This window comes from Myripristis murdjan, chromosome 13, assembly GCF_902150065.1.
Source record: "Myripristis murdjan chromosome 13, fMyrMur1.1, whole genome shotgun sequence".
NCBI classification, from domain to species: domain Eukaryota; kingdom Metazoa; phylum Chordata; class Actinopteri; order Holocentriformes; family Holocentridae; genus Myripristis; species Myripristis murdjan.
Window position 1 is genome coordinate 31,386,902 of NC_043992.1, and position 27,498 is coordinate 31,414,399.

Genomic DNA, 27,498 nt, shown 5'->3' on the forward strand with positions numbered 1-27,498 from the left:
CCGACTGGTTGCCCCGGCCCCAGTCCCTGTCCAAGTTCCCCGAGTGGACGTTGCCGCTGCCCGGCGGCCCCAAGTGGACGTTGCCGCTGCTGCCGCTGCCCGGCGGTCCCGAGTCCACGCCGCCGCTGCCCGGCGGTCCCGAGTCCACACTGACACTGCCGCTGCCCGGCGGTCCCGAGTTCACGCTGCCGCTGCCCGGCGGTCCTGAGTCCACGCTGCCGCTGCCCGGCGGTCCCGAGTCCACGCTGCAGGACTTCATGGTTGGCCTGCAGTCTGGTGCCGCCCACACTGCCGCCATCCAGGGAGGTTCCGCCTTGGCCGCCAGCGCTCCGGCCGTCCGCCGGAGCACCGCCCCGTGCTTGGTTCCCGGCACCCTGGCCGTCCGCCCGAGCACCGCCCCGTGCTTGGTTCTTCGCGCCCTGGCCGTCCGCCCGAGCATCGCCCCGCCCGTGGTCATCTGCCCTCTGGCCTTCCACCAGAGTCCAGCTCTGAGCCCTGTTTTGGCCTCCTCCTCCCCCCGTCTTATGACGGCCATCCATCCCCTTGCCCCTGATACTGTTTTGGGGACGTCAGGAGCCGTCCCTTGAGGGGGGGGTTCTGTCATGGTTTTGTGTTTTGTTTGGTTCTGTTTCATGTGTGTTTCTGTCATGGTTTTGTTTCTTGTGTTTTGTTTGATTCTGTTTCATGTGTTTCATCTGCCTCGTTCTTTTTAGTGATTTCACCTGTGTCTTGTTTGCTCCTCCCTGTGCCACACCTGTCCAGTGTCTGTTAATCATCCCTGATTGTTCTGATCCCTCCCAGTGTTTCCCCCAGCCTATCCTCTGTGTTCTCCTGTCTTGTGCTCCAGCCCCTTCCCCAGGTGTGTCTGGTTTGATGATTAGTTCTTGTCTATTTAAGTCCTGTTTGAGTTTTGTTCTTGGTCGGTTCATTGTTCTGTGTTGTTCTGTGCCTGCCTTAGTTTCTTTATTAAATTTTGTTTTTCATTGAGCATTTTTCTGCCTGTGGCTCCTGCTTTTGCGTCCTCCACCTTCCAGCCCACGTGACAGGTGCATTGTATCTCTTGACAGTTATGTGCCAGAGCACCAGATATCCAGTTGCATATCCTCTCCATACGCTTACGGCTATGTCATTGGTGCACGTTCTCAATCACTTCATTTCCATTTTTAGGATACCAAAAGTCTTTCAGAGTGACCAAGGATCCAATTTTTTTTCACATTTGTTTGCACAGTTTTTAAATCAGCTGCACATCAAGCACAACCAGTTCTTTGCATATCACACGCAAAGTCAGGGAACATTTAAACGGTTCCACCAGACTTTGAAATATTTGTTGTTTGCTTATTGTGTTGAATTGAATGCTGACATAGAGGATGTGTTACTATGATTCTGGCAGCAGGAGAGGTAACGCAAGAGAGTACAGGATTAAGTCCAAATGATTTAGTGTTTGGTCATACAGTGCGGGGCCTTTGGCTGCATTGCAGAGTGACTGGAAGTGGGCAGAGCCACTGAAAAATATGACTTATTATGTCAGTGGCTTTAGGCAGTGACATTACTCACCTACAAAGCTGGCAAAAGAAAAGTTGACCACTGCACAGGGAAAAATGAAGCACCTTTATGATCAACGTGCTGAGTGGTTTTATCAAGTGAATCCAGAGAAGTGTACATTTGTGAATGTGAATCTGGTGAAGTGTGAAGTCGCTCCACACATGGTGACGTATCTCGGTTGGCAAGATCTGATGAGATTTTTGGGTTTAGCTGGCTACTACAGAGGCCTCTGTAGAAATTTTTCCCACTGTTGTTGCGCCTCAAACTGAGCTGCTAAAAGCTAATGTCAAGAAAGGTCAAAAACCTGTTTGTCAACAAGCTTTTGAGCGTGTTAAGGCAATTCTTTGTGATGTTCCTGTTCTGACTGCCCCACAGATAAATAAACCATTCAAACTTCTCTGGGGTGGCGCCATTGGCTGGGTGGAGCTGGAGACCATTAGGAAAGTGGAGGCAGCCGGTCACTGTCTTCTGGTTTGGCATCTGCCAGCTTTGACATTTTCATTACTGTCATTGAATGAAATTTTCCTCTGTTAAAATAAATTCCTTGATTTTAGTTAATCCTGTGTGAATGTTTCCTTTATTTGCCATGATCAGAGTTGGGCCAAAACAAGATGTAGCACAATGGTAATGATGATAATGGTAACACAGTAAGACCTATAAATGCATGATAAAACACCATAAAATTGGCTCTGACAATGGTGAAGTAATGCTCACAGTTACTGTGATGCAATCCACTAATAAATCACTACATTATATGTGAAACAAATTACAAAATACCTTTGTTGCCATTCCAGCTGGACGCTTAATTATAACATGAAGAGAGAGCTGACATTTGACAAGCATGCTACTGTACTGCTCAGGTGAGTTTGTAAATTTCACTATGCATGACATTTGTATGTCACCGTAAGTTTCAGAATAAATTTTTTAGGAAATCACAATAGAGCACTACCAAAATAAAAACCAACATGGGCCATTGACTGTATATGACCTAGGGGCATTTACAGTATGTGTGTGTGTGTGTGTGTGTGTGCGCGCGCACATTACACCCACAGGAGCTTTTATGACGTTGGAGTGTGTCTGTGAGATTTTTTTGCCTGTTCATCCAGAAGAGCATTTGTAAGGTCAGGCACTGATGTTGGACGAGAGGGCCTGGCTTGCAATCTCCTTTCTAGTTCATCCCAAATGTGTCGGATGGGGTTGCAGTCAGGGCTCTGTGTGGGCCAGTTCTTAACACCAAACTCACCTATAGCCTGGTGCTAGTTAGGTACTGTAAATGTAAATCCTCAGACTCAAAAGAGAGAAAACAATATAACATGAAGACACAGACCCTAAATGAATCGCTCTGTGTACTAGTACCACCTAGTGGATATTATTAAACTTAGTGGGTGTGTGACAATGAGGTCCAGAGGATTGGCACTTTTGTGGTAATTTTAACTGGATCTGAGTTCTCTTAAAATATCCCTGATTTGCATTGGGCCACACAGGGGGCTGTGTTACACTGCACATTCTTTCTGCAAATAAAAATGGTGGTCAGCTGGTACTTTTCAGAACAATGAACACAAATGTTTTGCTGAGCATACATGCATGCTATTACCTGTAATGTACAAATTTTCAACTTGTGAAAAAGTTTTGCGATTGAGAAGTACATATACACACATATATACACAGCTATACACATATGGCTATATCTGCTATGTTCACATAGTAATCTTGACATTGCCATCCATTTTATTAAAAAATATGAAATGTACATGAGGCCCTGCCCCAATGTCTGCCACTGCCCTGATGGGTGGTGTGAAAGATTAAATGCTGACGCAAGTTGGGAAATGGGATGACATAGCACTGCCTTTAAATTGAGTGATGGGGCTGAGAAAACAGGTAACACACGAGAACAGTCATGATGGCATTTTCAGATTTAGATGTGATCTTGTTCATGGTCTTGATCTTGCAAATCTTCTCTACCTCCTTTTGCTCAAATGTGTCTTCCTCTGTTTCTCCCACTTGTCAGTTACAGAAACAGTTTCTTGTTAATGGGATCCATAAAACTGGAGATGTGGTTCTAGGTGGACTGTTTGAAGTCCACTTCTTCTCTGTTTTACCTGAACTTTCTTTCACATCAGAGCCACAGGAACCTATCTGCCATGGGTGAGTAGTGTACTTCAGAGATAAAGCAGAAAGAAATGAGTGGGGTAGGTCACTCCTATGTCTTTTTTAAATTAAAAATGCTTGGGATCTTGTTGACATTTACATATACAATATTTTACCATTGACTATTGATCTGGTATAATTAAAAGCACCACAAACTACTTCATTGCTGTTATCATACGGTGTATTTTTCAGTAATATACAGTGACATTTTTGTCAGTTTTAATGTTTTAGGATTCAGGCAGTTCCAGACCATGGCCTTCACTATTGATGAGATCAACAGGAACTCAAACCTGCTACCTAATGTGACTCTGGGTTATAGTATCTATGATAACTGTGTCACAGTTGGAGTTGGATTTCGTGCTGCATTGTCAATGGCGAGTGGTCAAGGGGATCAATTCCTATTCGACAATAACTGTATAGGGCCCCCTCCAGTGCTGGGGATTGTGGGTGATTCTTCCTCTACACATTGTATTGCCATCTCTGCTGTCTTAGGTTTGTACAGAGTACCAATGGTAAGTTTTCCCCCTTTAACCATCAGAAAGTGTTTCTTGATATGCTTGATTTTCATTTAATTTCACATTTAAATGTATAGCACAGTGTATGATTTATAGCTCAGAGAGCTTTCAAAGACATTAAATCACTTAAATTTGTGAGTAGGTTTATCATATTTTGGGATGCACATTGTCTGTGTCTCATATAGGTGAGTTACTTTGCCACATGTTCCTGCCTGAGTGACCGGCAACAGTTTCCATCCTTCTTTAGAACAATCCCAAGTGATGCCTTCCAGGTGAACCATATTAACAAAACCAGATCTTGAAAAAATGCTGACATCAACTCAAATTGGGAACACCTGAACAAATATTGAAATTTGAGCATTAATCTTTCCACTCTTATCTGATAAGGTTCGTGCAATGCTCCAGATTCTGAAGCGGTTCGGCTGGACTTGGGTGGGCCTGCTGATCAGTGATGATGACTACGGACTGCATGCTGCCCGATCCCTCCAGTCTGACCTGGCTCAGTCTGGTGGAGGTTGTCTGGCATATTTAGAGGTTTTGCCCTGGAGTAATGACACAGCTGAACTTAGGAGGATTGTCAATGTGATGAAGAAATCCACAGCTCGTGTGGTCATTGGATTTACACATGAGAGCCAAATGATTAATGTGATAGAAGAGGTGGGGATTAAAATTACAGAATATTTTAGAAATATGTACTCTTAACAAAAGTAAACTATCATGATTTATATTTCTCATTGGTCTCAGTAACTTTCTTAATAGCAAATAAGTAAATAACTGAGTTATTCACAACTCTCATGGTTATAACATGTAGTGAGACAACTGAAAAAGATATTTATCTTGATTGCATGAATGTTGTTAGCTTTAGTACAATATGTAGACTCCACTTAGGACTGGCATGCATGAGCTTGCTCTCAATAATGGGTTAAACACTAAGTTTTACCTTTGCTTATAACATAAGATGTTTCACTGCATAATCATTAATGGTACCACATTAGTGCCACTAAAATCTGGATTTATATATGTGAAATAATTCAATTCCCAGGTGGTAAAGCAGAATGTGACAGGTCTGCAGTGGATAGCCAGTGAAGCCTGGACAGCAGCTACTGGGCTGCAGACACCCAACCTCATGCCATACCTGGGGGGCACTCTGGGTATTGCCATCCGTCGAGGAGAGATACCAGAACTCAGGGACTTCCTGTTAAGAATACGTCCTGACAGTGACCCTAACAACCACTATAACAATAACATAGTGAGATATAAAATCACAAGAATCACATATTGTCACCATGTTGTCATTATTCTTGAACTGAGTTGTCTATATTTTGCTGACAGTTTCTCATCATTACTCATGATATATTAATTTTGCCAGGTGAGGCAGTTTTGGGAGTACACATTTCAGTGTCGATTCTCACCACCTCCAGCAGGGTGGTTGGATACCGGGGGAGCACTGTGCACTGGACAGGAAGATCTGGAGAATGTGGCGACCACCTTTTTGGATATGTCAGACCTCAGGCCAGAGTACAATGTGTACAAGGCCGTGTATGCCCTGGCATACGCCCTTGATGACATGTTGCAGTGTGTGCCAGGCAGAGGGCCTTTCAGTGGGCACAGCTGTGCCAGTTTACAGAAACTGCAGCCATGGCAGGTGAGATATCAATTTATACTCCATCTGTTCAGGTATCTAAAGGGAAACATTATACAAAATATATAGGCATGAGTTTGGTATTCTTAAAATACATAGTTGTAGGATAAAATTATTCCCCCACTTGCTGTGTTACAATAATTTATCCTAATCTTGTCCAGTCAGAGAAAACAGCAGCATTTGTACAAGTGTGTATCAGTTTTTTGTTTTGTTTTTTTTCTGCAGCCATGGCAGGTGAATTTGGATAAATCATGTCCCACTAAGAAAAATGCTATTTCTGCTGGAAATTTACAACATTTTAAAGAATAAAAAGAATCAAGGGCATAATCAGGGGGTCCTTTGCACATTTGTAAGGTTTTTTCATAGGTCTATTTTTAATTTGTATTAATTTAATGATTATATGTTGGCCCATGCCCTACAAAACCAGTTGTCCTCGGATAGGAGATAATCATTTCAACTTGATTAAAACAGCAAAAAGTAATAATTTCACTGAATAATATCTTTACCACATGAAAGAGTACATCATAATATGCAGTGGCGGTTCTGCCCATGTTGCCGCCCTGGGCGAAATTACTGCCTTGCGCCCTACCGTTCTAGCCCCGCGCGCGCGCGCACGCGAACTTCCAAGCGATAACCACCGCTACCGGTGCCCCTCTGGCGGCTAGATGCGCCCCTCCCAGAGCAGGGGCGCCAACACCTGCACAAATACCTTTTTTGGAAAAATACTTTTTATACGGACAAAATCTTGTTTGCATAAAAAAAAGCCACCGGTCAGCATTAGGCGGGCCGGTCGCGGCACCGGCTTGATGCCTACAGGTGCCGCGCCCACCCGGTCAGGTCTGCCGGATCTGACAGGTGAGCAGCGCACACATACTGCCATCCTCTCATTATAAATCAACTTTTGTTCATACGCGGCTGCAGCAGCACAATGGACAATGACACAGACAACATGGTTGATTATTGACTGCGCAATGCGGCCATTCGCCGGTAATTGCGGCATCAGGCGAGCCTACCTACTGGTTTACATATGCAAGTACAATACATGTGTTTTTGCTTAGACCCCAATATTAGACGAGGGCGTTTTTTCAGGGCATTTTCAATGGAAAAAATATTGTCTTATATTCAGATGAATACGGTAATAGAAAACTGCTTTGCAGCAAGGATGATTTTTTTTTTTTTTTTTTTTTTTCTGCTCTCATGCCGCCCCCCACGTGACATGAATATATGCCGCCCCGGGCGGCTGCCCGCTTCGCCCGTGCCTAAAACCGCTACTGATAATATGTATTAAAAACTACAAATGATGGGTTTTGAACAATATTTACTATTATTTTGTGGTTGCTCAAAATGTGTCCCAGATATTCGTCACCACCGTCAGATATTTATTTAAAAAATAACAATAAAAAAACTACAAGGTCAATTACATTCCTGAGGAGCCCTTTTCAAACCTTCAGCTCTACTGCATGCCTGAAGACCGCTAAGGCTCCTGGAAGTTTTCTATTTTCTCTTAAATCTCTTCATATTTTGGGACACTGCTACTGTCACAACCATAAATTGTCAACACCGTAACTTCTGTATAAAAAATATTAAATTAGATTATGGAATAAATGTATACTTTTTAAGAAGAGGACTGATGCAGGTAGCAACAGGGCGAAAACAAGATGGCTAATGTGAACAACTCATGCTTATCATGTGAAAGAGTAGGTTTTTGTCACCACCGTCAGATGTCACCACCGTCAGGTTTTCTGTCTGACGGAGATGACTGAAGTCTGAAAAATGCTTATAACAGTGCTCAGGATTGTTATTTTTTATACCAAATAGTTAAATAAAGTTGTTAAGCAAGAAGCCATTGACTTGAGTGGTATACATTTTGGAAATGTATGTTTTAATGAGGCCACTGTCACCACCGTCAGATTAGTGTCACCACTGTCAGAGGCAGTTATATTGGTTTTAAATGAATATGTTTACAATATGTTTCTTTGGTGCTGTTGAGTTATTAAAGTAATAGTCTCTTTAATACAAAAATGTGTTTTTCAAATTTAAAAAAAAAAAAAAAAACATTACGGTGACAGTGTTGACAAAAACACAGTAGCCTAATAACTGGAAAAACCTATTTTATGAAAAAAATGCAAAATGAGGAGGTTGCACTGGTACATTGCTGAACAGCCAAGACCATGGCCTATAATGATATACCTTCAGATTTTGTAATTTAACACACTTTTTTTTTCAAAATTAAAACCTGTTTTATCCGAATTCCCAAGAATCAGTGAGATATGACCGTCCTATTACCTATGGGGTAATAGGAGGACTAGGACTTTTTCAAGTTTAATGGGGCAAGGGGGTGAACATAAAATTAAAATGATGATATTTTTTCAGTGTTTGGACACATTTTGTGCACACAATATTTCTTTGGGATCAATTTGACCCAAGGGTTTTTTAGCTGTATAAAACATAGAAACTATATCAACATTTTACCTAAACTAGTTCTGGTTGTTTAGGATGACACTGAGCAACTATAACATGCCACTGATAATTGTCTCAAAACTTCCCTCTGCTTTAGGGCCCTAACAAAATATAACCACAACTGTAGTAGTGCGACAACCAGTCCAGTACATGTGACATTTGGGAGAGAAAACATGATTACCATGAGAACAACTGTCATAAACATTTTCTGGAGGTTTAAATTACTGTGGTCAAATTGACCCGATTCATAAAGAATGTTGAAAATTAGAAAGTCAATGAAGGGTTAAAATACAAAGAATGAGGATAAAATTATTCCTCCCCATGCTGTTTTACAGTAATTTATCCTGATGTTGTCAAGTCCAAGAAGGCAACAGCATTTGTACAAGTGCGTGTAAATTTTGATTTCATAATTGGATAAAAATATGTATGGCTTGTGATGTTGGGGTTTTACAAACTTTAAATATGAGCAGTATGTAGCATGATTAGTGAGTAGTGACATTTTAGTCAGAATGCTAAATTAGTACAGTGTTTTATACAGCTTGCCTCAATTTGTCTGTTTCCTCTTTTCTTTTCTATCCAACATGGCCAGCTTTTGTATTACTTGGAAAAGATCAACTTCACCACAGCATTTGGTGATCAAGTGTCATTTGATGTGAATGGTGATGCCTTACCAATCTATGATGTGATGAACTGGCGTTGGCTCCCTGATGGGAGCACAAAGGTTCAGACTGTGGGTGTTGTTAAGAAGTCAGCCTCCACAGGTGAAGAGCTCACACTGGATGAAGACAGGATCTTCTGGAATTTTGATTCCAAACAGGTCACTTCTGCTTATTCAGCCACCTCTTCTGTGGCCTTTGAAAAATTAATCTTAATCATGTCATGTAGAATGGTGGTGATGATTGTTCCTCTCCCTGTAGCCGCCCCGGTCAGTGTGCAGTGAGAACTGCCCAACAGGCACCCGCATTGCCAGAAGGAAAGGAGAACCTGTGTGCTGTTTTGACTGCATCCCTTGTTCTGAGGGAAAGTTCAGCAATGAGACTGGTTGGTATTTATTATTAAAAGGTATAGCTGATCTTCAATAATAGACTGTTTGCAGCATCTCTTTCATCACCTGCCATTTTTTGTTAGACTCTATGCAGTGCATCAGTTGTCCAGAGGACTTCTGGTCCAGCCCCCAGCGTGACCACTGCATCCCCAAAAGAATAGAGTTCCTCTCCTACCATGAACCCTTGGGTATCTGCTTGACAACCGCCTCATTGCTTGGCACACTGATCTGCACCATTGTGCTGGGAGTCTTCATCTATCATCGCACCACTCCCATAGTGCGTGCCAACAACTCAGAACTCAGCTTCCTGCTCTTGCTGTCACTCAAACTATGCTTCCTGTGCTCGCTGCTGTTCATTGGCCGTCCCAGGCGATGGACATGCCAGCTGAGGCATGCAGCGTTTGGGATCAGCTTTGTGCTGTGTGTCTCATGTATCCTGGTGAAAACCATGGTGGTGTTGGCTGTATTCAAGGCTTCTAAACCTGGAGGTGGAGCCAGTCTCAAATGGTTTGGTGCTGTGCAGCAAAGAGGGACAGTTTTGGTTCTTACTTCCATTCAGGCAGCAATCTGCACAGCCTGGCTTGTCTCTTCCTCACCAGCTCCTCATAAAAACACACAATACCACAGTGACATACTAGTCTATGAGTGTGCCATAGGGTCCACGGTTGGTTTTGCAGTCTTACTGGGCTATATTGGTTTACTGGCTATCCTCAGCTTCCTCCTAGCATTCCTGGCAAGGAAGCTTCCCGACAACTTCAATGAGGCCAAGCTCATCACGTTCAGCATGCTGATCTTCTGTGCTGTGTGGGTTGCCTTTATCCCTGCTTATATCAACTCCCCAGGAAAATATGCAGATGCTGTGGAGGTATTTGCCATCCTGGCCTCCAGCTTTGGCCTCTTGGTGGCACTGTTTGGACAAAAGTGTTATATAATCCTATTGAAACCTGAGAGGAACACCAAGAAAGTTGTCATGGGTCGAGGCAGCAGCAAGTACAACACTTAAGAATATCCATAACAATCCTCACCATTTTTCCACACTCAAGATCACATAGACTATATAAATGAGGGGGGCATACAATAACACAGACTACAGTAATAATGTTGTGTAACGCAGAAATGAGACTTCTTTATGCTTTTTGACGTTAAAACTTGTTAACATTAGGATCACCACTCTGGTTTGGAGGTCAAACCTTGTGAATTTTATTTTACCATATATCCAAGTCCTACCACAGCCCTTTTAACTTCAAATGCTACTACTTATTTGTCACTTTTCATGATAATTAACCTTATATTTCTCCAGATGAGAAATGAGAGTCTCAGAGCAATCTTTTTAGAGAGTCCAGTCATAGCAATAATAATAAGATTGTGAAAAAAGCCAGCCATCTCCATGCCAATACAGACACACTGTGCTGATGGCCCTGCCAGGAAGAAGAGTGCCAGTCCTGCCAGCATGTTGAGTACAGGGGACTCTGATGGTGGCAGCCCTGCAGACCACTTCTGTGGATGACGACAACTTCAGTGCCCCTTCAGTTGGTGACAACGGCAGTCCCTAGGTTTCGCCACCAGCCAGCAGCTGACAGTGACAGCCTGAGATTTGAAACCACTGATCCCCAGCAGCTCCAGTGTGACCAGAGCCAAGACCCTGTCCTCTCCCGGGTCCAGACCTGGGTCAGAGCAGGCCAACGACCAGTGTGGGCAGCAGTATCAGCACTGATCCCTGAGACCAAGGCCCTCTACTCCCAGTAGTCGAGCCTCACCAGCCAGGACAGTCTCCTTCATTGCCGCTGGCAGGCCCCTGGGGTCCACCACAACATCTTTCAGACTCCTTTCCTGGTGTCATGCCATTAACACCCCAGGGTCCTCCAACTTTTCAATGGCTTGGTGGAGGCAGGCCACTTTGGGGTCACCAAAACCCTACACCTGCTTCAGTCCAGATTCTAATAGCTGGGGTGTCACCAAGATGTGGAGCTGTACGTTTATCAGTGTTACGCCTGTCTGTACCACTCAGACAGGACCGACCCAACACTCACATGCTCCCCTACAGCAGCACCAGGCGGAAGCCCCAATGGAGCATGTGAGCATGGACATCCAAGACCCTTTTCCCCCCTAGGGCCCCCTACTGATGAACAAAACTGCTACAGCCTCATGTCCATGCACTACTTCACCAACTCTCCCGAGGCATGCAGTTCCAAACCAGAGTGCTACCATCTCCACTGAATGTCTGGTCACCAAGATGTTCTGCCTCTTTGATGTGCCTGAGGAGCTACAGAGTGACCAGGGACGGACCTTAGAGGCTGGGGTATTCAACGAGCTTTGCCAGTGTCTAGGCATGAAGAAGTCCTGCACCCCAGCTGCATGGTGGACTCCCAAACTACTGTGGGCAGTAGTTTGGGAGTCCACCAATTGCAACCCTCATGTGTGGGTGCAAGCTCTGCACCCCTGTGGACTTGGTGTTTGGCCCCCCTCCTGAGCCACAGGTTGGGGGTTAGCCTGGCCCAGGCTACCTCTACCACCTCCAAGAGCAGCTCCAAGAAGTACACAAACTGACCAGGCAGGCCCTCTCTGATGCCAGGTTCTATGACTCCTACTGCAGGGGGATGGACTTTGCTCCTGGGGTACACATGTGGGTCTACAGCCCAGAGCAGAAGAAAGGCCTTTCCCCTAAACTGATGAGTAAGTGGTCTGGGCCCTGGACAGTACTTGGCTTCTACTGAGTGAGAGTCAAGGGCAGATGGCCAGCAGGGCCAACAGCGGTGTTCATGTGTGTGGGAATGGAGGAATTAGCTTTGATTTCTGTACTTACTCTATAAAATAGTGATATTGATAAAATGTCCCAGAAATGTCTATAGAATTCGGACAGAAATCCATCAGGTCCAGGTGATTTGTTGTTTGGCATTTTTTAAGGACATTATGAAGTTCTTCAGCAGTGATGGGTGCATCTAAAATATTTGCTTGTTCTTCAGGAAGTGTACGTACTTCCAGGTTATTGTGAAAGGTATCTATTTATGACTGGCTGGGTTTGTGATCTGAAGAGTATAAAATAAAAATTTATGAAAGGCATCATTCATTTCCTGTGAATTTTAGGTAATACTACCTGTAGAAACGTATACTGACGGGATAAGTGCTTTCTCTTTTCTTGTAGTAAAATTGCCAGATATTTCCTTGATTTGTTGCTGTATTGAAAATTTTCATTTTTGAATTGTTGGATAAAGAACTGTTTTCTGAAGTGTGATGTCTCCAGTTTTAAGTTTGTTCAATTCAAATTTTTATTTGTTCAGTGGGATTATTGATATGTTGTTTTGTTAGATGTTTATAATTTCTTGCTCTAATGGATGTTGTAATTTGTGTTGCGTTTGTGTGTGTGTGTGTGTGTGTGTGTGTGATGAATATTATATGATCTTACCTCTCATTACTGCATCATCTTTTTCCCATAACAGTGATGATGAGATTTCTGGAGAGTCGTTCATCTCCAGAAAAGTTGCCCACTCTCTTTGGATCATTGAGCCAAAACTGAGGTCTTGTAAAAGTGATGTGTTAAAGTGGATGATGACTGATGGAGGGAGGAGAAATATGAAAACTCTTTCAATGAAGGCTTTCTCATTCTCCAACCATCGCCAAGTCCATAACCACCCATGTATTTTTTTATTATTTCAGTGGAGTGCCAGTTTCTTGAGCTGCTGGAGGTGCTTGAGTGGTTAGTTTAGGTATTGATAACAGTATTGATGTCTCTAGCTAATAAAGCTAGTAAAGAGAAGAAGTTATGGAAGAATGGTGGGTCATCATTGTTGGGGCTGTAGATGTAGATACATGAAAATGCGTGGTTGATAGATGCATTAAAGAACATAAATGTTCTGTGCCATCAGTGAGACCAACATTAAAAAGGCCAATCTCCACCACCCCTGAACTGACTTCTACACGAGAGAGATACTTATACACACATTCCCAGGGTCGGACAGTGGTCAGGCTCTGGAGCCTCCTGAGGTCAGCAGCATAAAAGGTGCAGAGTTTCTTTCTCTAAAAGGGATCCAGCCTCTTCCCACTGTAACCTGGATCCTAGCAACCTCTAGACCCATACTTTCCCCCAAGGGTTCGACCAGTCCATAGCACTGTTGATTTATGTGAGCACTTTAGCCTATACTAGGGTCTCATTCTGTGCAGGGATGGTCACTGTGGAGAAATGAATGATCTGGTTGTGGTCAGCCATTCGTCTTGAATGGAAGCCATATGGATACATTCTACAAAAATACTCTTTCACTCTTCACTGAAGGATGGTGACCCGGAGAGAGGCAATTTCAAATTATTACATCAAACAATTTCTTCCCAAATTCTGTAGTTGCATTCATTCCAAGGATGGCTTTGCTGGTTTCGACGCCATCAACCTTAGCTACCACAATGTCATGCGCAGACCCACACTCCACAAACCTGAAATCTGCAAACATGTAGCCTACATAGGCAATGTTTAAATTTTTGGCAGCCCTAAATGTTGGCCAAAAAAATTTTCACTATCCCTGGTTGCTTAAACTTAAGGAATTCATGACAAATGCTCCCACTGATCAAAATAACCCATGAACCAGTGTGCACTAAGCACTTGATTTGTTCATCATTTACTTTAACATCTAACAAGAGGGAATCTCCAGTCATTTTAACACTGGGCCTGAAGTTGTTGGCAGAGCAAATAAAACATAAGGACACATAGCTTCAGTGAGTAGCTCAGTGTACTACTACCACCTAGTGGACATTATTAAACTCACAGCATGTGTGATAGGATTGGGACTTTAGTGCTTTTGGTAATTTTGAATGGGTCTGAGTTCTCTTAATACACCCATAGCCCACAGTCTGATTAGGGCCACACGAAGGGCTGTGTTACACTGCACCGTGAAATCAAATGTTTTGCTGATCCTTGATGCAATCTATTAACTGTAATGTAATAAACTCTAATGAAATGTATGTTTGGCCCTGCCCCAATGTCTGCCACTGCCCAAATGGGTGGTGTGAATGATTAAACACTGACGCAAGTTGGGAAAGGGGATGACATAGTGCTGCCTTTAAATTAGGTGATGATGCTGAGAAAACAGGTAAACACAGGAGAACAGTCATGATGGCATTTTCAGATCTTGAAGTGATCTTGTGCATGGTCTTGGTCTTGCAAATGTTTTCTTCCTGCTTTTGTTCAAATGTGTCTTCCTCTGTTTCCTCCACCTGTCAGTTACAGAGACAGTTTCATGTTAATGGGATCCACAAAACTGGAGATGTGGTTCTTGGTGGACTGTTTGTGTTCCACTTATTCTCTGTTTTACCTGAGTTTTCTTACACAACGGAGCCACACGAGCCCATCTGCCATGGGTGAGTAGTGTACTTCAGAGATTCTTGGTATCTTGTTAACATATAGGTGTACATTATTTTACAACTATGTTCATCCAGTTTAATCAAGAGCATCATGGCCTAGTTCATCCCTTTTAATTCATGGAGTTTTTTCAGCAAAATACAGTGACATTTTTTTTTTGTTAGTTTTAATGTTTTAGGATTGTTTTAATCCTATGTTTTAACATATAGGTGTACATTATTTTACAACTGTGTTCATCCAGTTTAATCAAGAGCATCATGGCCTAGTTCATCCCTTTTAATTCATGGTGTTTTTTCAGCAAAATACAGTGACATTTTTTTGTTAGTTTTAATGTTTTAGGATTCAGGCATGCCCAGACCATGGCCTTTGCAATTGATGAGATCAACAGGAACTCAAACCTGCTACCTAATGTGACTCTGGGATACAGTATGTATGATAATTGTGTCGCAGTTGGAGTTGGATTTCGTGGTGCTTTGTTAATGGCAAGTGGTCAAGGGGATCATTTCCTGTTGGACAATAACTGTAGAGGGCCCCCTCCTGTGCTGGGGATTGTGGGTGATTCTTCCTCTACACATTGTATTGCCATCTCTTCTGTCTTAGGTTTGTACAGAGTACCAATGGTAAGTTTTCCCCCCTTTACCATCAGAGTGTTTCTTGATATGCTTAATTTTCATTTAATTTCACATTTAAATATATAGCAGTATTAATAATTTATAGGTGAAGGAGAAAGGAAGGAAGGAGCAAAATCTTCAAACTGCATGCACCGTAAATTTGTTAGTAATTTTATCATATTTTGGGGTGCGTATTGTCTGTGTTTCATACAGGTGAGTTACTTTGCCACATGTTCCTGCCTGAGTGACCAGGAACGGTTTCCATCCTTCTTTAGAACAATCCCAAGTGATGCCTTCCAGGTGAACAAGATCTTAAAAACAATGTTGACATGAACTTGTTTAAAAAAATAATAATAATAACAATAATAAATAATAAATAATAATATTATTAATAATAATAAATATATCTATATTTATCTATATATATATATATGTGTGTGTGTGTGTATGTGTGTGTGTGTGTATGTGCGTGTGTAACTCAGTAAGCTCCATGGTCACAGATGATACAGCTGATAGGCCATGATTAAATAATTTCTATACTGAGCCTATATAAGAGATTTTCCACTGAAATAAAATGAAAATTTGAGCATTCATTTTCCACTCTTATCTGATAAGGTTCGTGCAATGCTCCAGATTCTGAATCGGTTCGGCTGGACTTGGGTGGGCCTGCTGATCAGTGATGATGACTACGGACTGCATGCTGCCCGATCCCTCCAGTCTGACCTGGCTCAGTCTGGTGGAGGTTGTCTGGCATATTTAGAAGTTTTGCCTTGGAGTAATGACCCAGCTGAACTTAGGAGGATTGTCAATGTGATGAAGAAATCCACAGCTCGTGTTGTCATTGGATTTGCACATGAGAGCCTCATGATTCACATTTTAGAAGAGGTTGGGATTCAATGACAAAGTAATTCAGAAATCTGTACTTTTATGAAAGGTTAAATGTAATAATTTGGATTATTTGTTTGGTCTCAATACATTTATTTATTTATTTATTTATTTTTTAAATAATAACTAAGTCAGTAACTGAATAATTCATACCTCTCATTGTCTAAACAGTTTCTTATAGGAGTGAGACACTATGAACTATGGTTTGCTTTGATACAATATGCGTGTGTGTAAAACACTGAATTTGACCTCACATGTGACTATCACAAGATGATGCACTGCATAATCATTAATAGTACGACATTAGTGCCACTGATGTCTGGATTTATATATGTGACATATTTCAATCCCCAGGTGGTAAAGCAGAATGTGACAGGTCTGCAGTGGATAGCCAGTGAAGCCTGGACAGCAGCTACTGGGCTGCAGACACCCGACCTCATGCCATACCTGGGGGGCACTCTGGGTATTGCCATCCGTCGAGGAGAGATACCAGGACTCAGGGACTTCCTGTTAAGAATACGTCCTGACAGTGACCCTTACAACAACTATAACAATAACATAGTGAGATATAAAATCACAAGAATCACATATTGTCACCATATTGTCATTTTTGAACTGATTTGTCTATATTTTGCTCCCGTTTTCTTATCATTACTCTTGATATATTAATATCTCCAGGTGAGGCAGTTTTGGGAGTACACATTTCAGTGTCGATTCTCACCACCACCAGCAGGCTGGTTGGATACTGGGAGAGCTCTGTGCACTGGACAGGAAGATCTGGAGAATGTGGCGACCACCTTTTTGGATATGTCAGACCTCAGGCCAGAGTACAATGTGTACAAGGCCGTGTATGCCCTGGCATATGCCCTTGATGACATGTTGCAGTGTGTGCCAGGCAGAGGGCCTTTCAGAGGGCACAGCTGTGCCAGTTTACAGAAACTGCAGCCATGGCAGGTGAGATATCAATTTAGCCTCTATCTTGGTATTTAAAGGGAAACATTATACAAAATACATAGGCATGAGTTTGGTATTCTTAAAATACATAGTTTTAGGATAAAAATTATTCCTCCGCTTGCAGACAACAGCATTTTTAGAAGTGTGTATCAATTTCGATTTCAGTATGGATAAAAAAAAAAAAAAAAAGTATGACTTGTCATGCATAGGTTTTTCATACGTTAAATATGAGCATTATGTATTTTTTTGTTTTGTTTTGTTTATTTGCTTTTATACAATTTGCCTCAGTTTGTCTGTTTCCTCTTTATTTCTCAATCCAACATGTGTGTGTTAATTTTGATTTCATAATGGATGAAAATATGTATGACTTGTGATGTTGGGGTTTTGCATACTTTAAATATGAGCAGTATGTAGCATGATTAGTGAGTAGTGACATTATAGTCAGAATGCTAAGTTACTGCAGTGTTTTATATAGCTCGCCTTAGTTCGTCTGTTTGCTCTTTACTTTCAATCCAACATGTCCAGCTTTTGTATTACTTGGAAAGGATCAACTTCACCACAGCATTTGGTGATCAAGTGTCATTTGATGTGAATGGTGATGCCTTACCAATCTATGATGTGATGAACTGGCACTGGCTCTCTGATGGGAGTACAAAGGTTCAGACTGTGGGTGTTGTTAAGAAGTCAGCCTCCACAGGTGAAGAGCTCACAATGGATGAAGACAGGATCTTCTGGAATTTTGATTCCAAACAGGTCACTTCTGCTTATTCAGCCTCTGCCTCTTCTGTGGCCTTTGAAAAATTAATCTTAATCATGTCATGTAGAATGGTGGTGACTATTGTTCCTCTCCCTGTAGCCGCCCCGGTCAGTGTGCAGTGAGAGCTGCCCACCAGGCACCCGTGTTGCCAGAAGGAAAGGAGAACCGTTGTGCTGTTTTGACTGTATCCCTTGTTCTGAGGGAAAAATCAGCAATGAGACTGGTTGGTATTTATTATTAAAAGGTATAGCTATTCTTTAGTGATAGACTGTACATATACATCTCTTTATCACTTTATCTTTTTCTGTCAGACTCCATGGAGTGCATCAGTTGTGCAGAGAACTTCTGGTCCAGCCCCCAGCGTGACCACTGCATCCCTAAAAGAATAGAGTTCCTCTCCTACCATGAACCCTTGGGTATCTGCTTGACAACCGCCTCATTACTAGGCACCCTGATCTGCACCATTGTGCTGGGAGTCTTCATCTATCATCGCAGCACTCCCATAGTGCGTGCCAACAACTCAGAACTGAGCTTCCAGCTCTTGCTGTCACTCAAATTATGCTTCCTATGTTCGCTGCTGTTCATTGGCCATCCCAGGCTATGGACATGCCAGCTGAGGCATGCAGCATTTGGGATAAGCTTTGTGCTGTGTGTCTCATGTATCCTGGTGAAAACCATGGTGGTGTTGGCTGTATTCAAGGCCTCTAAACCTGGAGGTGGAGCTAGTCTCAAATGGTTTGGTGCTGTGCAGCAAAGAGGGACAGTTTTGGTTCTTACTTCCATTCAGGCAGCAATCTGCACAGCCTGGCTTGTCTCTTCCTCACCAGCTCCTCATAAAAACACACAATACCATAGTGACAAGATAGTCTATGAGTGTGTCATAGGGTCCACGGTTGGTTTTGCAGTCTTACTGGGCTATATTGGCTTCCTGGCTATCCTCAGCCTCCTCCTTGCATTCTTTGCAAGAAAGCTTCCCGACAATTTCAATGAGGCCAAGCTCATCACATTCAGCATGCTGATCTTCTGTGCTGTGTGGGTTGCCTTTATCCCTGCTTATATCAACTCCCCAGGAAAATATGCAGATGCTGTGGAGGTATTTGCCATCCTGGCCTCCAGCTTTGGCCTCTTGGTGGCACTGTTTGGACAAAAGTGTTATATAATCCTATTGAGACCTGAGAGGAACACCAAGAAAGCTGTCATGGGTCGAGGCAGCAACAAGTACAACACTTAGGATCATTAACAGTCCTCACCATTTCTCCTCACTCAGAATCACTTAGATTATATGAATGCAGTGAGACATAAAATTACACAAATTATGGTAATATTGTTGAGTAACACTTCACTATGTTTTTCATCTTGAAACTTGTTAACACTAAGATCAATAAATTGGTCAATTGGTCTGGTTTAGAAGATTCAAACCCTGTGCATTTTAAATCATTATACACCCAAAAAGTCCTTGTAAATTTAAATGCTGGTCATTTGTATTATTTTCATGGTAAAAATATAAGAAATGAGAAATTAGAGTCTCTTTTCAGAGATTCCAGTCATATCAATAATAAGACTGTGAAGAAAACAAAGAGGCTGGAGAAGACTAGCAAATTTAATATGCAGATCACATTTAAAAAGAAAGTTATGCTCTATTCAAGTGAGTTACAGTCAGTACAAGTAAATGACCAGTCAGTTACATTTTCCATGTCAAACAATCAGGAAGACACCTATGGCGCACCTTGGATTTAATGGAAGAGAACTGCCTTATAGAGCTGATAACAATACAGTCAATACTCATGCATCGAATGAGTCATGAAGCACCTAATCGATCCAAAGGGCACCTATTGTGACAACTATGAGGACCCAGTCGTGCTTCATGGTTATTTAAAGTTACAAAGTTCTCTCATACAGGCTCCACCCTCTCCTGCACTCTATGAATGATACTGTCCTCCAGTTATGTGAATGGACAAGCTCACCTATTTTGCAAATGCAGTCAGCCAATCAGTTATGGCTTGCTTTGTACGTGCGTAGTACACATTCCATAAATGGGTGGCTAGTCTAGCGACTGGCATCCTACACTATATTACCAAAAGTATTCGCTCACCTGCCTTTACTCATACTATGAACTGAAGTGCCATCCCATTCCTAACCCATAGAGTTCAATATGATGTCGGTCCACCTTTTGCAGCTATTACAGCTTCAACTCTTCTGGGAAGACTGTCCACAAGGTTGAGGAGAGTGTTTATAGGAATTTTTGACCATTCTTCCAAAAGCGCATTGGTGAGGTCACACACTGATGTTGGTCGAGAAGGCCTGGCTCTCAGTCTCCGCTCTAATTCATCCCAAAGGTGTTCTATCGGGTTCAGGTCAGGACTCTGTGCAGGCCAGTCAAGTTCATCCACACCAGACTCTGTCATCCATGTCTTTATGGACCTTGCTTTGTGCACTGGTGCACAGTCATGTTGGAAGAGGAAGGGGCCCGCTCCAAACTGTTCCCACAAGGTTGGGAGCATGGAATTGTCCAAAATGTTTTGGTATCCTGAAGCATTCAAAGTTCCTTTCACTGGAACTAAGGGCCAAGCCCAGCTCCTGAAAAACAACCCCACACCATAATTCCTCCTCCACCAAATTTCACAGTCGGCACAATGCAGTCTGAAATGTATCGTTCTCCTGGCAACCTCCAAACCCAGACTCGTCCATCAGATTGCCAGATGGAAAAGCGTGATTCATCACTCCAGAGAACGCGTCTCCACTGCTCTAGAGGCCAGTGCCGGTGTGCTTTACACCATTGCATCCGACGCTTTGCATTGCACTTGGTGATGTGTGGCTTGGCTGCAGCTGCTCGGCCATGGAAACCCATTCCGTGAAGCTCTCTGCGTACTGTACTTGGGCTAATCTGAAGGTCACATGAAGTTTGTAGCTCTGTAGCAATTGACTGTGCAGAAAGTCGGCGACCTCTTTGCACTATGCGCTTCAGCATCCGCTGACCCCTCCCCGTCACTTTACGTGGCCTACCACTTCGTGGCTGAGTTGCTGTTGTTCCCAAACGCTTCCATTTTGTTATAATAGAGCTGACAGTTGACTGTGGAATATTTAGGAGCGAGGAAATTTCACGACTGGATTTGTTGCACAGGTGGCATCCTATGACAGTTCCACGCTGGAATTCACTGAGCTCCTGAGAGCGGCCCATTCTTTCACAAATGTCTTGTTTCACAGTCTGCATGCCTGAGTGCTTGATTTTATACACCTGTGGCCAGGCCAAGTGATTAGGACACCTGATTCTGATCATTTGAATGGGTGAGCGAATACTTTTGGTAATATAGTGTATCTTCTTCAGCAAATGGTGAGACAGCTCATCAAGATGTCAGACCTCTCCAATGGAATGGCGTCGCCGTTTCATGCCAGAAAGTGCCCATCCTGCCTTGGCTTGATTGCCGGGACTGATCTACATGCCATACACTCCGCAGAGCATGCTCCCAGTAATGGTTGGAGCACTTCTTGAGGTTTGAGGACCTGGAGCTCCACTACAACAAAAGTGATCCGGAGCCTGAGTTGGAGCTCACAGCTCCACTGAGCACCTCACTGCTACTGGAGCCACCGGTGATGGATGAGGAACCACCAAGCACTGGAGTCAGAATGTCGCTGGTCTCTGGTGTGTCACTGGTCTCCAGGATTCCTGGAGACCAGTGACAAGGTAGGAGTGTTGGATGTGGTGTCCGTATCCTCGCCACTTGACGCTCCCTCTGCCCCCAGACAGGTGGAGATCTGGCATGCATTGTTGCTACGGCTGCAGTGATGTCCCTTGCCACTCTAGTCTCATGGCACATGTGACAGTGACTCACTGCCTTCCACTGCAAGGTTAGAAAGGACCTGCTAGGATCCCCCATCTCCAGGGCTGGGCTTTTCAAATCCATCCTTAAGATGATGTAGCACTTGAAGAAGCTAGAGTAGGAGAAGGCGCAGCTGCGCAAACAGAGGAGAACTGCACTGGTGCACAGTTACGGTGAGATGGAGGGAATGCCGCTACTACAGAGCAAGAGGCAAGCAAGCTAATATTTCACCCACACACTTAGCTAGTGCCTTGCTTCCTCCTCTCCCAGCAGAGAGAGTTGAGCTAAGACACTGCGCTAGCCCCAGCAAGTCTCATGTGCACTATACAAGAGATTGTTAGGCGATACTTGGAAGAGCTACCGCTCTTCCAAGCTGAGCGGTGTTATGCAGCGTCCATCCTTGGTACAGAGGGAAATGACTGAGACCACTTGTATTAGTGGGTGTGACATTCTCTTTGTGGAAAAATGGGAATATTCTCTTGAGTTCACTTCTCTCTCTCTCTCTTCTCCTCGGTGAATGTGTGGAGAGTGAGAGCTAGAGCTTGTATTTCAGACACTATGACATCAGCCTCTTCTGTGGCTGTGAGGCATTTACAGATATTGCCTCTGGCTTGGCCTTTTCTCTATTTGACCCCCTTGGACTAAACTCCCCTTCGTAGGAGTTTGGCAGCAGAAAGGGCCAGGGAAGGGTATCACAATTTTTTGACTGATGGCATGCAAATGTTTACTGGTCCATTAACCCAGTTTTACAGGGAATGGCAGCACTGCTGTATGATGTCAGAGTGGGTGGACAAAGTGCTCACACTGGGTTATTTTCTCCAGGTCTGCAGCATTCACCCACTATGGTGAGCTATCATCATTAGAAGGGATAGTTTTTCTCTCTGGTGAGATGTAGGAAGTGTTGAGAAAACAAGCAGTTTCAGTTATTCCTATCCATGACACACAAAGGGTTTTACTCCATCTACTTATTGGTCCCCAAGACAACAGAAGATTTCAGATCCATTTTAAATGTGCAATGCATCACTTGCAAGATGTTCCTCAGACTGACTCTGAACATGTTACTGGAACTAGTACAACTGGAGGGCTGGTTCACCACCATTGACCTGAATGATGCTTACTTTCATGTCAAGGTGGTGCAAAAACACAGAAATGGAAACAAGTACAACAGACTACGATTTGAGCCATGAGCCCCAACCCCTGCATGACAGATGAAACTGTCACTGCCGCTCTCTGTTGCACTGCTTGTTGCAGGGCAGTCCATCTGGTTTCCGACAGAGATGCTCTGAGCCCAGAGTTCAGCTCTATTTTGTATAATGTTTCCCTCCACCAAATACTCTGCTTGTTGGTAAGGTACCAACAACACCAACAGCCATCAACTGAGCTGTGTGGAACATAATGTACTCCTTGGACTTGGCCATGATGATGAAGTAAAAGAAGGTCCTCATCCCCTGACAGCTTAGGCACTGAAGTGCCCCAACAAAGGTGGTTTGCCAGCCTACGTTTGGACTCCAAGTGGCATAAATACTGGCTGGTGACCATTACCCCATCACCACAAGAGAATTTGCACTATTAGGAAACTGACCTGTCACATGACCCATTGGGTCGTGTGACTTCCTATACCCTAGTGTTAAAAGATGTGTCCCTCTTGGGATGGGGAGGCACATGCCTGGGGCAACTGATAGATGGAGTGTGGCCTCCAGGGTAGAAGTGCCATACCAAACTTTCTGGAGCCACAGGCAGTGTTGTTGGCAACAACACTTCAAACTCCTGATATATTGTTTAGAATTGATAGCTCTTTTCATTCTGTTTCTGCCCTTTGTGATGTGCCTGGGTCAAATATGTGATTTTTTTTTTTCCAATTGTAAAGTGAAACAATAAACATTGCTACTTACTGCTAAATTCGGTTTTGAAATCTGGCTCAAATGAAATTGTAATTGAATAGCCATGTTCTAGACTAAATGTACCCCTACAATCTGAAGCATTTCAGTGAGGTGTTTTCATTCTACTGAAACCCCACTTATAAGGGTGACAAATGATCTTTGTGACTAGCCATGGACACTGGTGCTGCCTATATACAGTGCCACCAGAAAGTATTCACACCCCTTCACTTTTTCCACATTTTGTTACATTACAGACTTATTCTAAAACCAATTTGTATATAGTTTTCTTTTTAAAAATCTACATGAAATAGCCAATAATGACAAAGTCAAAACATGTTTTCAGACATTTTTGCAAATTTATTAAAAATGTAAACATTTAAACATAATAGGTACATAAGTATTCACACCCATGGCTTAATATTTTGTTGAAGCACCTTTGGCAGCAATCACAGCCTCAAGTCTTCCAGGGTATGTCTCAATAAGCTTGGCACACCTGTTTTTGGGTATTTTCTCCCATTCTTCTCTGCAGATCCTCTCAAGCTCAGTCAGGTTGGATGGGCTGCGTCTGTAGACAGCCATTTTTAGGTAATTCCAGAGATTCCAGAGTTCAATTGGATTTAAGTCCGGGCTCTGGCTGGGCCACTCAAGGACATTCACAGACTGCTCCTGAAGCCACCACTTTGTTATCTTGGCTGTGTGCTTCGGGTCATTGTCATGTTGAAAGATGAATTGTCGCTCTAGTCTGAGATTCAGGGCACTCTGGAGCAGGTTTTCTTGAAGAATCTCTCTATATTTGGCTGCTGTCATCTTTCCCACTTCTGAAATACTGCTAAAATCAGGCCCGTGCTAAACATGGCTGATGCTGAAAATATTGTCCATGTATTTGTCATGTCTCAGGAGTTTTTTTCCTTGCCTGGTCTTTACTGGTGGTGCAAGTGTCTGTCTCTCTTGAGCATTTGGTAACCCACTTCTTTCCAGATACTCTTTCACCTTACAGATGTTTGGGTCCTCACCTTGTATCCTCCTCCATTGCTTTGGAGGAGGATACAAGGATACATTCCCAACTGCCAGACAAAGTTTTTGAAGTAGATGGGGCTTCAACCACCTTCACCAGCTGAACTACATCTGACTTAGGCTACGTTTACATGTAGTCGGGTATTTTGAGAAACGAATATTTCCCTCCCTCCGTTTTCCAAAATAACATCGTGCACACGGCATCATTTTCAAAAAAGTTTTCGTTTACACCAACCCGCATAAATACGTCATCGAGCGCCGCCATAACTACGCCAAGCCGATGAGTGGCGGTGTAGGAAGAAGGAGAAAGCCATGCAAGCCAATCAGAAGCCTCATATCGACAACAACATTCCTTTCAAAACAGCAAACATGGCGCGAGGTTCATTTGTTTGGACAGATAGCGAAGTTGAATTACTTCTTAATGTCGCGTTGGACTACAAGGCAAGTAAAGCCCATGAAAATATCGATTGGGAATCTTGCAAGACCAAGTACGTCGACATGTTGGCGCTATTCTTGGAGAAATACCCGTCCGAGACCAACGAGGAGTTTCCTGTGAAGGAGGACATAACACAAGCCAACCTGACAACCAAAATGAAGGCAATAAGAGGGAAATACAGGAATGCAGTGGACACTGGACGCAGGAGCGGCCACGGAAGAGTGGTGCTCCTCTACTCAGAACTGTGTGAACAGGTTTGGGGTCGTTCCCCAGCCACTACGACCATCGCCTCCGGCATCGAGAGAGGATCCCGTCGCTGCTTCCCCCGCCACATCTGCTTTGTCGTCCTTGGACGAGTCAGCAGCAGAGGTTCAAGATATTGATGGCAGTGTGGCCATCACCCCCACAGTGAAGCAGAGGAGAGACCTGCTTCAGGTATGTATCTGTTGTCATATAATTGTCATGTATGTATTGTTGGCTTTGTTTCAATTAATGTGTATCTGTGAAATGTAAGATAAGAAATACTTCATCAGAATAATTCATTCTGAAGGAAATGTAGCTCCGTCCATAGTGTGTAAACATACACATAAAGTAGTGGCAAAAGGCAAAAATGAAAAAAAGTAGATTGAGAAGTTACATAAGTTGTCCTCATATGCTACAACAATATGGCAACGGGAAAGTGTAATATCAAGTGTGATTATATTTGGTAATGTTTACTTCTGCAAATGAGCATGTTTTAATACATTTTCTTTGGTCTACTCTGTACAGGCTAAACTGCAGGGACACCGGCATGAGCGGTTAAAGCGAAAACTGCCAGCTGAGGCCCAGTGGCTGAATGCTGCTGAGGAGGACAAAAATCTGAGAAAGAAACTTGTGGACATTATTGAAACCTCTGAAAACAGGGCAGCCGAGAATTTCTCCAAAATGACACATACCCTGGATAGGCTAACAGCATCAATTGCCGATGGCTTTGCTCTTCTGCGGCAAGTTGTGCAGCCACCACCACCACCACCGCCACATCCACATTACAATATCCCATTTCAGGGAAGAGGTCCTTATGGAGAAGTATATGCCCACACACCACCACTACACACACACTCCTATGACAACAGACCACACAATGTAGTGCCACTCAGCACAATTAATGTACCTGATTTAGCACACACACCTGTTGAGGGCATGCAGGGTCAGTTTTCATTTATTCAAGCCCTTAATGAAGATAATTGAGATACAAGTACACTTGCTGGTTGGGGACTTGTTTTGTTTAGAGTTAAATGTTACCCCATATTTTTGTACCAAGAGTTTTGGTCTACAGTGGTGTGAAAAAGTGTTTACCCCCTCCCCAATTTCTTATTTTTTTGCATGTTTGTCACACTTAAATGTTTCAGATCGTCAAACAAATTTAAATATAAGACAAAGATAACACAAGTAAACACAAAATGCAGTTTTTAAATGAAGGTTTTTATTATTAAGGTGAAAAAAAAATCCACACCTACATGGCCCTGTGTGAAAAAGTGTTTTCGAGCATGAACCGCCTTTTGAAGGTCATGCCACAGCATCTCAATAGGATTCAGGTCAGGACTTTGACTAGGCCACTCCAAAGTCTTCATTTTGTTTTTCTTCAGCCATTCAGAGGTGGACTTGCTGGTGTGTTTTGGATCATTGTCCTGCTGCATAACCCAAGTGCGCTTGAGTTTGAGGTCATGAACTGATGGCTGGACATTGTCCTTTAGGATTTTTTGGTAGAGAGCAGAATTCATGGTTCCATCAATTATGGCAAGTTGTCCAGGTCCTGAAGCAGCAAAGCAGCGCCAGACCATCACACTACCACCACCATGTTTGACTGCTGGTATGATGTTCTTTTCATGAAATGCTGTGTCAGTTTTATGCCAGATGTAACGGGACACACACCTTCCAAAAAGTTCAACCTTTGTCTCGTCAGTCCACAGAATATTTTCCCAAAAGTCTGGGGGATCATCAAAATGTTTTTGGCAAATGTGAGATTAGCCTTTGTGTTCTTTTTGGTCAGCAGTGGTTTTCGCCTTGGAACTCTCCCATGGATGCCATTTTTGCCCGGTCTCATTCTTATTGTTGAATCATGGACACTGACCTTCACTGAGGCAAGTGAGGCCTGCAGTTCTTTAGATGTTGTTCTGGCTTCTTTTGTGCCCTCTTGGATGAGTCGTAGCTGCACTCTTGGGGTAATTCTGGTCGGCTGGCCACTCCTGGGAAGGTTCACCACTGTTCCATGTTTTCGCCTTTGTGAATAATGGCTCTCACTGTGGTTCACTGGAGTCCCAAAGCTTAAGAAATAGCTTTGTAACCTTTTCCAGACTGATAGATCTCAATAACTTTCTTTCCCATTTGTTCCTAAATTTCTTTGGATCTCAGCATGATGTCTAGCTTTTGAGGATCTTTTGGTCTACTTCACTTTGTCAGAGAGGTCC

At 43.2% G+C, this 27,498-nt stretch overlaps 1 protein-coding gene across 1 annotated transcript; it reads left to right on the plus strand.

Moving 5' to 3' along the window:
• The first annotated feature begins 3,475 nt into the window (after window positions 1-3,475).
• Window positions 3,476-19,134, plus strand: LOC115369731 (uncharacterized). Its single transcript, XM_030066397.1, has 22 exons — window positions 3,476-3,687; window positions 3,908-4,202; window positions 4,391-4,477; window positions 4,593-4,862; window positions 5,248-5,454; window positions 5,575-5,850; window positions 8,897-9,124; window positions 9,225-9,348; window positions 9,436-10,342; window positions 10,967-11,043; window positions 11,361-11,426; window positions 11,539-11,728; window positions 11,946-12,025; window positions 14,464-14,695; window positions 15,022-15,316; window positions 15,521-15,607; window positions 15,923-16,192; window positions 16,547-16,753; window positions 16,871-17,146; window positions 17,672-17,899; window positions 18,003-18,126; window positions 18,215-19,134. The coding sequence occupies exons 1-22, from the start codon at window positions 3,476-3,478 to the stop codon at window positions 19,132-19,134; spliced, it is 5,658 nt and encodes a 1,885-aa protein (XP_029922257.1).
• Window positions 19,135-27,498: the final 8,364 nt, after the last annotated feature.